Source organism: Camponotus vicinus, unplaced genomic scaffold (genome assembly GCF_025532165.1).
Source record: "Camponotus vicinus isolate PSW18456_S1 unplaced genomic scaffold, iyCamVici1.0 SCAF_9, whole genome shotgun sequence".
Taxonomy (NCBI): domain Eukaryota; kingdom Metazoa; phylum Arthropoda; class Insecta; order Hymenoptera; family Formicidae; genus Camponotus; species Camponotus vicinus.
The window spans coordinates 15,061,698-15,076,811 of NW_028141981.1; the positions used below are offsets into that span (position 1 = coordinate 15,061,698).

Below are 15,114 nucleotides of genomic sequence, written 5' to 3' on the forward strand. Positions count from 1 at the left end.
AAGGAGAGCCGATTCGGTTGCACGACGACTACCGACCGACGCACCATATAATTATGGTGAAAGCCAGTCACGACACGGTGTATATAGGATCGCATGATTTGCTCTCGAATGTCAGCTTGCGTCAACCATGCCGAACCGAGATTTCGCGATAACGCACCGCAAAGATGGGCCAAATCTTGTTAATATCTATCAATAATATATATAACGAATAAAGAATTATTCACTCTTATTCACTGAAATTTAGTTGTGAATTCGCGAAGCACTCATCCATCTAAAAAAAAATTTAAAAAAAAATTTGAATATGATCTCTTTCTGTAAAAATCGAGAAAAAAAGATCTGCGTATCGTGAGCATATTTGAACTTTATCCTATGCCTTCGTATTTAGATACCAATTGCTGCTTAATAATTTCTAACTCGATTGAAACCAATCGACTGATCTGCGTCACTGAAACTGTACCAGCAAAATCTCGCGACATTGGTCGTAGTTCAGTGTCATCTCAAGTAAATCCATTTTTATTATATTACTTTTATATCATTAATAAATACAATTTGTATCTAGATATTATAAAATTGAAATTAGAAGTCGTATTGAATAAATTCTTTAATTGCAATAAATGATTTAAAACGTTACATAATTCTTTCGAAATTACTAAAAAGTAAATCAAAATACATTCAAAAATAATATATTGCACAAATTAATTATTTCTCTATATATAAATTAATATGTATTATACATAAAAACACATAAGAAAATAATGATGAGAATTTTTAATCAATTTATTGTGAAGTTTTTGAATCTTTAATCTTAGAACGTTATTAAAAAAAGTGTGTATAAAAATTAAAAAGTGAAACTTTAGAAATATAGATAAATAATGGTACATTTATATGTTCATCCAATTTAAGGAAAACTACTTTTAGCAAATTTTAACCTAAATAATTGCTAAGTTGTAGTAAATATTGAAATTAAGAAAATTATGGCATATATGATACGGTATTTTCCCCAGCAGAAAGTCAATTTCAAATTTCACGAGGGATCGCAGGTTTTTCATTAATTTTGGCGCATATTGTATGTAATTATCGTTTGTTTCCAAATCATATTTTATGTGTTAATTTAAAAACGGCAAAGAGATAACACGGAGATGTACGGGATATATTTTTAATAGGTAATTTAATTGAATTGATCTCGATTAAAATGGAACTAAAGGGCAAATGAAGAATAAATAAAACGTGAACTCGAACGATATAATCGTAATAATGCCTCGTAGTAGTAAATATTGATTCATATGTGACAACACATGATGTATGAAAAGCGATATTTACAGAAAGTATAGCGCATTTCGTGATGAATGCATAATGCATATAATCATACACAATGATAATGTCGAGCGTATTATTATACAGTCTATTTCAATTTTTTTAGATTATCGGACGACGACTATATGACATTTTTCTCTCCTTTACTTTTAAATTGGTATTCCGCACAAAGTGAGATATTGTGTATGTAACATTTTAAGATTTAAATTTTTAATTTTCCTCGAAAATAAAATCTCATTTAAACAAAATTTTTTATTCTAGCTTTTCGATTAATTTTTGTAGTATGTAAAATTGTCTTTTTGATTTGACTACGCTACGAAATACATATTCTACATATTCACATGCATGTATATGATTATATGAAATGGTTGTGAAAATGTTACGTAGTCTGTTAGAAATCAATATTTGCAAAAATACCATAGTTTTATAAAAATACTTTTAATAAATATTGTACGATTTTGAAGTATACAGATACTTTGTTTGCATTACTTTTGTGTGATACAATAGTTTTACTGTAAATGATATCATTTTTTAGAATCGGTAATGTATCAAATATTTTTATTTATAAAAATCGATTTGTTTTCCTAGTGAAAACATAGTCAAGATTTCAAATATATATTGACTTGTGATAATATGCTAACGATGCAAACATTATATAAAACTCATGTTGAGAAAAAAGAGCAGCGAATTTACCTTTTGGAATTTCAATATTTGATCAATTGTGCTTTTAACTCAGAGACCTGTATAACGTTATATAGTTTTAATATACTCTGCTCAATTCAATGCATATTTTTTATATTTTAGATATGTATGATAAAAGCGCAACAGAAAATTTTTATTCATAAGAAATAAACAGAATTTTTAACAATATTTTTAATAAAAGATGTTAGAATGCAAATATGCACGCGTGATACACACACACACCCACAGAGGAGAATACTAAATATCTCTTCATATCTCGTATCTCCCGTTAATATCTAATATTACCAGCTCGGAAATGCATGGATTATTATGTGACAACAACTCGCGGCATAATAACCACCGTAATTTGATACAATAATTACATAACGTTTATTAATTAATAATTTGCGTGTTTAACTCTTCCGCAAAATTCTTTTTGTTCTCAGCAGATGTAATCTATTTAAGAAATGATTGCTTATGATGAGAATGAAATCATAATTGTGATATTAATTTTTCATATCGTGCAACTTTTAATTTGTCAAGTTGAAATTATTGTTTCGTACGTATATTATATCAATTATTCAATTTTTTTTACAAAATAAAAGCAAAAGATATCAAATGATTTTTCGTTGATTTTTCGTACGTTTTACGATTGTTCCTTATGTATATGTGTATCAAATTTTCCTTCCTTTATATTATATTTGTATGCTGTGTTGCAGCTCGAGAGGCAATAAATTAGTTAACGTGAATATAATAGATAGCCTGGTGACATATATTTTCAATTATAATTTATTCGTAGCTTTTCGCCACCAGATAATATACATGTATAATGTATAATCAACTAATATAACTAATATAACTAGTATAATCAACTAATCAACTAATACATACGAGAAAATTTCGAATAAAATTTTTTCACACGAAATTTTCTGAGAAATTTGAAAGAGATTAAAAAATCAATTATTTCTTTTAAACTTAATAATTTGCTTAAATATTGCAAGATTTTGAAGTACACAAATACTTTGTTTGAATTATTTTTGATACGATAGTTTTACTGTAAATGGTGTTATTTTTAAAATTGGTAATGTGCCAATTATTTTTATTTATAAAAATTGATTAAAAATCTATATGATTTTTTTCTTTTACCGCGTTGTTAAACTAATTTCAATAAAACATTTGGCAGTATATAAATTGTCAGATATTTTGATATAGCAATATATCATGAAGATGGAAACGAGATAATCGATCCGCACTACATCTCATTTGCTCGCACATGACGATCAAAAGATTAATAAAGCATAGGATCTAAGTCGTGATACAGAAAGTCAAGCGCGTGAAAAGGGAATGAAGGAGATGGCTTATTTTTTATCAGAAACAAAATTCTTACAGCCAGATACTGGCCGTGTTCCTGTCATATATATTTCATCTTTTAACGGTCCACGCTAACATGTGCACCTTGTGCATATGCTTCGATTTTTGACATGCTATATATCCACATGCAATATCTACAGCAGTCACAAAAATAATTCTTTAATTGTTGACTTTAAATAATTAATATTTAAGTCTAAGAGAAATGTTTTAAAATTTTGACAGAAATATGTGTTTCTATTTTAGATTCATGAAAAAGTAATTGATCAATATTGGTCAATATATTGTATATATTTTATAATCTATATTGTAAATATTTTTATGCGTTATTTAAAGAAAGTTATGCATCACATCTATTATCAACGAATTCTTAAATCGATAAAAATAAATAGAATAAACAAAAATAAATGGGAGGGCACAGAATAGAGTAACGAGATGACCCTATGCCATGTATATACATATATGAATTGCATATTTTATATATCTATATTGAATATTGTGTATTCCATTTTATAGTGCATATTGATTATTCAGAACGATGGCATTCATTCATCCACATTCAATGTGCCAAAAGCTTTAGATGCAAATATCTCAGAATCATGTTTCTGCAAACGAAGTGTTACTCAGGTCTTCGATCGTCTTTAATTGTTTGATCAAAATAGCAACATTACCATTTTTGATTGATCCATGCATGATTTAAAATTAAATTTTTTTAACAAAAATGTTTAAAGTTTTTTAATTTTTAATTATAATTTTGTTTTTTCCGACCATTCTTTATTTTAAAAATACGATAATTCTGTAAATATTGCAATATTTTTAAGCTTTATGTGTTATTATATATTGCAATGCTACAATTATCCATTTTTAAAAATACTTTTCAGAAAAATAATATTTAATTATATCTGTATCCTTTGAAGCTCGAAATGCATAAAAAGCTTGTTGTTAATGGTTCTAAAAAAAGATAATCATGTTATAATCTTAACATTAAAACATAATAACATGAAATGTCTATAAATCAACAATGTTTTTTTATTAAAAAAATTTCTCTGGAATCAAATTGTTGCTAAAGAATAAATTATTTCCAAAATATCTCTTCAAATGGATTTATTTTTTTTTAAATAATTTTATTCTATATGTATATAATCTCTCTTTTGTTATGTTGTATCTGTGCATGTTTAATCTATATAATAACATATTGAAAATATAAAGAAAGGAAAAATATGGAATATAATCGTTATTATGATTTGTTTGCGTCGAATCGAGAAATATGCGATGATAAATAAATTTTATGTTCAATTAATCAATTAAAATTTATTTTCGTTTATATGCCGATATCTTTCTAGAGTTCGATGCTATCGTCCGATGTGCTATTTCTCATATTTTTATATCGATGTGACCGCGCATGTTATCGATGCCACCCTCGTGTTATCATTATGCATAATTTGCGTTACGTCATATGTGCGTTGTAAGAGAACGCTTGATAAGTAATTATACTGATACTATATAGTTTGTAAATTTGTACATAACGATTTCTCGAGATTTCTTCTTGATATATTTACGTACAAAATATTTAGGTTTTAATTCTATGGTAATATGTATCAACGCAAATTGTAAAAGTAATAAAGAGTAGTAAGATAAATATAATTGAAATGTCACGGCAGTTTTTACACAAATACGTGGCCGTATAAATTTGCAAGGAATAATTTAAAATTGTTGGAAACAAGATAGTTGTTCCTCAGTTGCTTTTATGTGGCTTTCTTGTAACGTATAATATTTCGAGCACTTGCGTTAAATGGATGCATACATTACTTGATATTATTTTCGTTATTATTTATCTTTAAAATAGCAACATTATTCTTTTACAAAATAATATTATAAAATATTACATGTGAAAATATAGTATACTTGATGAGAATAGAGTGGTAAATTAGCATATATATACATATTTAACAGTTTCGGAAAGCTTGTTAAAACAAAGATTGATAAATGAGCTCTATTTTCAAAGTATTGTGCGAAAAAATTAAAACAGAATTAACGAACAAGTGCAACCAAGGACGCGTTACAATTTTTTTCCACTTCAAAGGCAATTCAGGTCTTATTTTCTGTAAAATTCGTAACGGTTATTGTGTTTTTGTATTTGTATATATTGAGCCAAACGTATTAAATTAATTTGATTGCTGCATATTTTCGTTTCGAACATGTAGATAATTTAATTCTTTATATTTGCATCACGCATCGCTCCATTTAAAATACTTCGCCATTGTGTAATCGCTATATATGTAACAATATTTTATTTTAAAGAGAAATCCTCTTTTGCTTACAGTACCGCACTTTGTTAATTATCAAAATTATCTGGCTTGACATCTTGGCATCTGAAATTGGCGCGTATACAATTAGTATTGTTAATAAAATAAAAGCTTCATAAAATAGATTTAATAATTAGGGATTTAGCTGAAATAATTAAAAATTAAATCGAAACTGGCACATAAGAGCCACAGCGCCAATTTCGATTTAATTTATAAAATAGATTGTTGTGATGGCTAAGGATTTTATTTCATTTTTAATAAATTATAATTATTTAAAAATCTTATTTTATATTTGATGGATTTCTTGAAATAATCTGGACTGATCAACGAGGACACACGATTAGATGTGTATCGCACACGTGTACATAGTTTTCTCACGCAAATTAGGAAAACATAACGTGTTACACGCGAATAAAGATCGACAGTCACGGCTTTGATTCGTGTTTATATCTCCTTCTTCTTCTTTTTCTTCTACCGCCGCCACCGTTGCATGTATGCCAAGCCCCTTATATAGAGGCCCCTTGGCCAAGCGGCCTTACAGAATCCGTGGCTACTATCGCGAGTGTATAGTCGCGCCAGTTGCTGGACCTGGAGCTGAATCTTACGTCGTTCGCAATCACGTATACTTGCTGAAGTCTTGAAATTCCGATAAAGTAATAGCGCCAGTTCTCCTTTAAAAGTGCTTCGATAATTCGGAAGTATCGAAAATTTAAATAACGAACGTTTTCTCGTATCGAAGTCGGCCAGACTTTGCCAACTATATCAGTGATAGCCTCGCAGCGAAAACTCGAAAATCATCATTGCTAAAGAGTCTCATTGTCGAAGATCTCTTTGGCGCATTGAAATGATGTCCGAAGATTAATCTCTGATTAAAACATTGGAGTTTTCTCGAGTGTATTATAGCACAATACGATCTGCACGTAGCAGACAATAAATAAAATCTCTCTCGCGATCATGCAAATCCGCGGCAGAAGTTCGCGCCTTTTGGACGCATCTCGGCGCACGTGCATCCTGTTGCAGCTCGTTTGCGCGACTATCATCCCGATCGGCGCCGTCGCTCATTCCTCTATGAACATTTCAGACGCCCAGGAATGTAAGGACTCGGACTTCAAGTGCACCAACGGCAGATGCATACCGAATATATGGCATTGCGATGGCGACCGAGATTGCCCGGATGGCGCTGATGAAGATCCTGCTGTTTGCAGTAAGTTACATTTTTTTTTAAATTTCATTATATCACGTAAATATATTTTAATCTAAAACTCGGTCCTGTTTAACTTATGTATTGAGAGAGATACAGGGAGACAAGAAATATATACATGTAATTAGCTTCCTAAAAGATTTAGTCTTGAGACACAAGATATCAGTGATGATTTCTGGCAATTTGCTCCAATAATCTTTCTAAGGCTCAACCAGAGATTTTCGGAATACGAAAAGTTTTAATTAGTTTTATAATATATCAAGAAAAATATTTTTAATAAAAATTCAATTTGATTTTAATTAAATAACCGGTTTATATTTATGCTAATATATTCAAGTTGACTTTATACGCCGCAGAATAAATATTTGTTAGAATAAAGTAGATACGAAATTAACGTCTTTCCATTCCTATACCAGTAAAATATGCACAGCACTTATTCCTTTGAGAAACGTTTTGTATGCATCTGTGCAAAAACATGAAACTTATAATTTACGCGTCTCTACGAGAACCTATTAATTATGCTTTATAAATTCCGTTTAATAAAAGCTGTGCGAAAAGATAAAAATATTTTAGAATTTTTAGAGTTTTTAATATTTTATAAGAAAAATTTTATATACTTTATTCATGTAACATCGTATATTTTTTTATTTTATTAATTATAAATTACAGCTATTCGAAAATACCGAGAGATTTAAAAAGATTTACTAGTTTCTTATGAATTGATATGGCCAATATATATTATTTGCTACATAGAATGAGTATTTATACCGAATATAATCCATTCCGGCTCTAAAAGGTTTTGGTATGTGAAAGTGTAACTTTGCAGACCGGTTTCACGCAGGTGAAGTGTACTGACATATACAATATGTTCTCCAGTAATAAGGGCACTTCTTATTTTTCGTAGATTCATGATTTTAATATTATCGCTCGGTTATCTGATGAAATCTTTGGTGGATATTGAAACGGTTTTTAATTAGAATTGTAAATCGTTTGCCATTTTAAACGATTATTGTATATATTTGCACATATTTCCCTGTTAGATGTACCATAAGGGACATGAGAATAGTATTGATGATAATCGATTAGTTTAATTGTATCTCATCGATCCTTGAAGGTGATCATAATTACATAGTGGAATGTGCGTTTAATATTAATTAGCGCATGTGCTGACGCAAAGCCCTTTTGACCGATATAATTATGTGTGCATTTAATCATTTCAATTATGATGTAAATTACGTTGCAGATCATTAAAAATGCCCTCACATTATAAAGTAGAGACGCAATTGAGTTTCATCATTGACGTATATTATAATTTTAATAAAAAAATATAGTTTTTCAAGGGAAAATTTTAAATTATTCTTGTTTTTTGGAGTTTTACATATGCCTTTAATATCTACTGTTTTTCTATTCGCTTCTATTTTCTACTCATCTAATAAGTGATGATGTAATAAATTATTTTACTTCTAATGGGTATTTTAATGGATAATATAATTATATCTCATTTAATTTTAGATTAAATTTAAATGGATATAATTTGAGGATTAGTTATAGAGATATATGATTTTAATTTGAGGATTAGTTATAAAGATATATGATTTTAATTTGAGAATTAGTTATAAAGATATATGATTGAAAATCAAATGTTTTGCGTTACATGAATTTTCTCTCAAATCTTCTCGATATTTTGATAAAAAAATTAAAATTATATAAAAAATATAAATGTTTGTAGCATTATTTCATAAAACGAAGAATTGCCTCAACGTCAGCACTATTCTATTACATGTGAAATGTGATCGCAAGTGTGTAATTTTTTATTTCAACTTGAATCGGAAAACAATAGCATGCTAATGCATCAAATGTCAAAGAGTGCACTGTTTTGTCATTGATAGTGTATGCACACTGATATCAAAACATTGACGCTTCTGATGTTTGATATTTCTGATATTAATATTTTATTTGTCATATTAGCACAAAATATCAATACTTCAAGATAAATTTAAATCTTCTAACATAAATTACACGCTTGTGTTATAATAAATCGTTAATCAGAAATATTGAATCGCAAAAAAGGAGCGATACCATGCGGCGAAACGGAGTTTCAATGCAGTCCTGGCGAGTGTATCCCGAAGACCTGGTTATGCGATCGCCAGACAGATTGCACCGATGGTTTGGATGAGAAGAATTGTCACAGTAAGTCCCGCGGATAAGTATCTTAGCATAGGTATTACCGGAAAGCAGCCAAGGAGGAGATCAGCCGGAAAGCTACGGAACAAACGACAAAGCGCAAATTGCAAAATCAAAGAATCACAAATTGCATCCTTGCATTCGATACTTTTTATCCTTTGTCACATGAACTCTAGAAGGTTTGGGATTTATTTTCATGTATAAATATATTAATCAGTACAAGGTACTAATAAAGGCTAAGAGATATTAATTGGTGGAATTGTGGTTTGATATAAAAAAATTAATATTGTGAAACGTGACAATCCATCTCGATAACTAATTGGTAGAATTTATGTGTACAGTGTTTTTAAATGATATTGTTTTGCGTGCATGCCATTTAAAATTATCGAAATCTTACATTAAAAATGTAAATTTTCAAAAATGAGGTAAATTTACGCTTGCAGGACTATAAACATGTATATGTATTATATAACAAATTAAGAACATAAATTTCAAATTATATTATATCCCAAGAGAAGATCAAAATTGGATTAATCGTATTTTTATTCTAAAAATGTGAAGGTAAAAATATGATTTATATAAAATTAGTTTACACACACGCACGCATATATGTATATATAAATTTTATATAAATCGATAGGATGTGAAAAATACAATATTCTTGCAGTAATGTGTAATATAATTTCGTATTCTATCACATTTTTATTTTCACATTGTTAGGGTGAAAAAGTGATTAATTTAATCTTGATTTTTCTGGGATTAGCATTTCTAGATAACTAATTGTCTGTGAGGTTGCTGTCATGTTGCCAACAATTGTTAATAATAATACAATTAATCATATTAATCAACATACGAGCAATATAAAATTAGTGCAAGCAATATATAATTAATCACGCTTGATTATCTGAATAATTTGGAATTTAAACCCTCAATTTGATTTTTGATAGTTGAAGCGTTATCTTTATACATTTTGCATATACTTTAAATAATAAATTCATCGATGTAAGGATGCAAATTAAGTCTTCGAGGTCTAAAGCGATTAATCACAATGTTCATCTCGCGGGACTTGTACTCGAACGAGTGCGTCGTGCATTCGCGTTCAAAAGTGGTCCAATGCAATTGTCATCTTGTCTAGGATCCAAGAGCTGTACGCCGGAACAATTCACATGCCATTCGGGAAATGGCGAATGCGTGGCATTAACATGGATGTGCGATGACAACCCGGACTGTTCGGACGGTTCAGACGAGGCTGAGTGCAGTAAGCTTCTGCACGTGGGCTACCTTTTCCATACGCTTGCATTTTGTTATTTCTCTTTTCGAGATCTATATGTTTTATATCTTGCACGTTACATAAGAGACGAATAGTCAAAATCTTTTGATTTTATATTTATAGATTATTAGTTGCTATAATGAGGCATGCAATTCCATAAAATATTCCGTACATATATATGTTTCTAAAATTTTGAACTATATATATATATATATATATCGAAACTTTTTTAATAATCAGAGAAAAATATCTCAAATTATTTTTTTATACGTCAGAAGTTTCAATTAAAGATTCATCTAAATTGCAAAATAAGATATGCAAATCTGATTATAAAATACTGTGAAAATTATGACAATTATATATTAAAGTTGTGAAATTATATAGCAACTATAAAATCTTAAATACGGGACGAAGAATATTATAAGCATTATGGGAAAGATATATAAACATATATAACATTATAAGAGATATATAACATTATGAATTTAATGACAATTTTAATCGAAAGCATTGTGACAAATAATTAAATTGATGATCGAGTAATATAATATTCTTTCGGAACAAATAAAATTGCTTTTTATTAGTGAAAGTTGGTAAAGGTGTTTAAGTAAAGGGATTTAAGGTGCTTAAGTAAAATACGAATAGAGCAAAAAAAATTTCAATGTACGATAATAAAATAGTAGTCGTGTTGTAAGCTGCGCTACAAATGTCACATTTTTCGAATCATAGATACATATTACGTCGTATTCTAAATCTTATCTTATCCTAAAATGAGCACAAGTTGCATTACTCATATTTTTACGATGACAATTATCGCATTTACTCGTCGTCGCTATTTTTGCATTGATTTTCGCCGATTCTTCTTCCCTTGCTACTTTGCCGGTTAATAGAATTAAGATTTATAATAATGGATAGTGGATAAAAATATTAAGTCATGCGGAATATTTAAATATAAGAAATTTCATATACACAAAATCAAGAAATAGCTTGTAATGTTTTTAATAATTTTAATATTTTTCATCCAATATATATAATTTATTTTTCATTTTTCCATAATTATTGGATTGATATAAAAACGAGTTTATCTAAAAAAAGAAATTCGGAACGAGTTGGAAACATTATCCACAATCCAATTATTGTGCTCTATAATTTAACTTTTTATTTTCTTAATATATCTGTGATGACAACCGTAAGTATTTTATTGCATTTACCTTGTTTCTTTTTTAATTATAAAGTTTCCGACTGAAATATTTGAAAGTGCAATTAATACATAGATTTTTTTATATTTAGTCGTGTTGCATATCAAGGAAAAGATAATTATCTTGCTTGAAATTACGAGTAGCTATCTACTCAAACCTCTAATCTCTTGCGGAAATCGAAAGCATAAGATTATATAACTCGTAACAGCATAACAAAAAGAAAGATTTTTGCTCTCACACAAATACATTTAATTAATCTACTTATGCACCAGTTGTTACGTTAAAGTTGCACGTTTATGTCGTTTTTATCCTAATGTAGATCTTTGCATCATTATTAAATTATACATTGATATGTGAAAGCTGTGATGTTAAGATATAATTTATTTTTCTAAATTAATTTCTCAGTCAATGATCTATTTTTTGCACTGAGCCAAAAAATCGTTAACTTGATTAAGTGTGTTTAGTTGGTTATTATTGCTTTAATTGAAATATTTAAGTATTTAAGTCAAATACATATTCAATCAATTAAACACATTTAATCAAGTTAACAACTTTCTTCTCAGTATTTATTAAGACAAATCATTAATAGTGAGATATCTATACTCAATATGACCTGTTTAAAGTTCGGAAAGTTTCATTTTGTTTTTAAAATAATAATTCTCTTATATATTACACAATAAGTGAAATTGGACCTCTCTTAGGAGAATTTTGTTTTGGAAGAATTATACGAAAATTATTAAAATCAGTAATATATGTTTTAAAAATAGATTAAAGATATATATATTTTGTCAAATTCATCATTTTTAATAATTATAAGAGGAATTTCTTTTTACCATTAGATGAACGATTAAAATGATATATTATGAATATATATATTTTTATAAAAAGTTCTAAGTTACTGCGGAATTAAATAAAGACGCACATTATTATGAAAGGTTATCGGATTAGCTGATATTAAGTTTTGAATTCATAGTGTAAGTACACTGGAGAGATAAAGAGAAAGAACGCTATTAAGACATTGAGTGCTAGATTATATTGAGTATAGTTATATTATAATGTATGTCGCATTATATTTTCGTATAATCTTTCTTTTTTTTTTAATTATTACAAACATTATTATATACTTATTATCTTTGAAGACAAAAATTAATTTTGGTTTTTATTATATTTAATCTACAATTGTTATTTCAATCATTGACTGAAAAACAGAGAATTATTTCAATAAACTTCGTGTTTTTGTATCGATCAAATGTCTGCTTATGTGTGAATATTAATGTTTCGTTCAATGAAAAAGAATTTTTGTTGCAAATAAACTATGTCGCTTCCTCACATAAAAAATTTTTTACTCTCAGATGACACTTGCCGATCTGATGAGTTCACCTGTGCGAATAAGCACTGTATCCAGCAACTCTGGGTATGTGACAACGATAACGATTGTGGAGATAACAGCGATGAGAAAGCTTGTAGACCGACAACTTGTCATCCTGAGACTGATTTCGCATGTTCCGAGCATTATTGTATAACGTCGCGATGGAGATGCGATGGTGATTATGATTGTCCCGATCGATCCGACGAAATAGGATGCAAGGTACTTCATTCTCTTGTACATATTAATCTCATTAAAATTAAAGTTTTTCTAATTGTTTTGACATTAAAATTAAAGAGAGAGAGAAAAATATTAGCGATGGTTTATATGATGTACAGATCTTATATTTTTCTTTGAAATTTATCTTTTTAGGAACCTCCGAACAAAGAGAGAATCAGCCATTGCGACAAAGAGTTCGATTGCGACGATGGCGTTACGTGTATTCACCAGACATGGGTATGTGATGGTGATAAGGATTGCCCGAATGGTGCGGATGAATCCCCGCAGAGATGTCACAATGTTACTTGCAGGCCCGACCAGTTTCAATGCGAAGATCGACGTTCTTGCATCTCGGGTACTTGTGTATAAATTGGTTATAATCATTATTAAATTTAACGTTATTAAATTAAAATTGTTAATTAATAAATGAACGAAATGTATTTTCAACACGTATTAATCGATGACGACGTGTTTCATATGAATAAAATTTCAAATTAAATTCAGTTTTCGTCTATATCTATTAAGAGAGAAATATTGAATTTAGAAATTTATTAAGTTATTATAAAGAATATTTTTATCGCTTCAGATTTTAATAAAGAACTCACTATACTCACACGACTCATCGTGTATATCTTAGATTTTCAATGATTCATTTATTTTAGGTCATCTATATTGCAACGGTAAAGCTGAATGCGCCGACGAAAGTGACGAGAAGAATTGTACAAGCAAAGCCATAAGTTGCGATCGACGGATTCAGTTCGAATGTAGTGAAGGTTCGTGCATTTCTCTGGAGTACGTCTGTAATCAAAAACCAGATTGTATTGGCTGGGAGGACGAGAGCGCTGACCTTTGCGGAGTGAATGAATGCGCGAAAAACAATGGTGGATGCTCGCAGATTTGTGTCGATATGCCTATTGGTTATCGATGCGACTGTCATGCGGGTTATAGACTTATTGATAATCGCACATGTGATGGTAAGGATAAAAATGTATTTTCAGATATTTAGTATGTTAAGATTTTTTAAAGACTTTTTCTTTCATATGGCGCAGCTATATTGGATTAATTTTCAAATTGTGCTTGTATCATATAAAGAATTTTTATTATTTTATTATTTTATTATTTTATTATTTCATTATTATTTTATTATTTTATTATTTTATTCTTCCAGATATTGATGAATGTTTGGAACCCGGCAGCTGCTCTCAATTTTGCCAAAATGAAAAAGGTAGCTTCAAGTGTAGTTGTGCCACTGGTTATCTTAAAGATCCGCGGAACTCGACACGTTGTAAAGCTGCAGAAGGTCACGCGAGCTTGTTGTTCGCCCGTCGACATGATATCCGAAAGGTAGCTCTGGATCGTCAAGAAATGACTGCCATTGTTAACAATACGAAAATGGCAACAGCTTTGGACTTTGTCTTCCGCACTGGAATGATTTTCTGGAGTGATATTAGTGAAAAGAAAATTTATAAGTATGTTGTAATGGTGCTATAGCTAAAAGAAAGTCTTTATTTTCAGTCATATCAAAAAATATAATAATTGAATGATATTTTTAGAGCTCCAATAGACGAAGGAAATGAACGTACAGTCGTCATCGAGAACGATCTCACTACATCGGATGGATTGGCAGTTGATTGGATCTATAGTCATATTTATTGGACAGACTCTGGAAAAGATACTATTGAATTGGCCAATTTCGAAGGAAATATGAGAAAGACTTTGATACAAGATCATATTCAGGAACCTAGAGCGATAGCTCTGAATCCTTTGGAAGGATGGATGTTTTGGACAGACTGGAGTGATGAAGCTCGTATCGAACGAGCCGGCATGGACGGCACTCATCGATCGGTAAAAGAAATTAATAATGTTGATTAAAAATATAAATGAATAGTATTATTCAAGAGTATTGACATTATAAAACTTCTTGAATAAATGTGAGATTATTTTATGCAAATTAATTAATTTAAATTGAAGAGAAAAATAAATATTTTCTATCTAGCATTATTTGA

General features: G+C 29.4%; 1 protein-coding gene across 4 annotated transcripts in view; it reads left to right on the forward strand.

Annotated features, from left to right (window-relative positions):
- The window catches only part of LOC145977441 (low-density lipoprotein receptor), a 30,419-nt gene that overhangs the window by 7,386 nt on the left and 7,919 nt on the right, over positions 1-15,114 (forward strand). For 3 of the 4 annotated variants that reach the window (XR_014440503.1, XM_083109442.1, XM_083109444.1), the window contains exons 3-9: positions 6,751-6,873; positions 10,190-10,312; positions 12,876-13,111; positions 13,262-13,463; positions 13,771-14,082; positions 14,277-14,577; positions 14,662-14,953. Coding sequence is in view for 3 of the 4 variants with exons in the window: in XM_083109442.1 (XP_082965568.1) it covers positions 6,751-6,873; positions 10,190-10,312; positions 12,876-13,111; positions 13,262-13,463; positions 13,771-14,082; positions 14,277-14,577; positions 14,662-14,953 (1,589 nt within the window). In the remaining variant the exon portion in view is untranslated. Of the gene's footprint in view, positions 1-6,750; positions 6,874-8,940; positions 9,061-10,189; positions 10,313-12,875; positions 13,112-13,261; positions 13,464-13,770; positions 14,083-14,276; positions 14,578-14,661; positions 14,954-15,114 lie in introns of all 4 variants that reach the window. The other variant, XM_083109443.1, reaches the window with a different exon arrangement.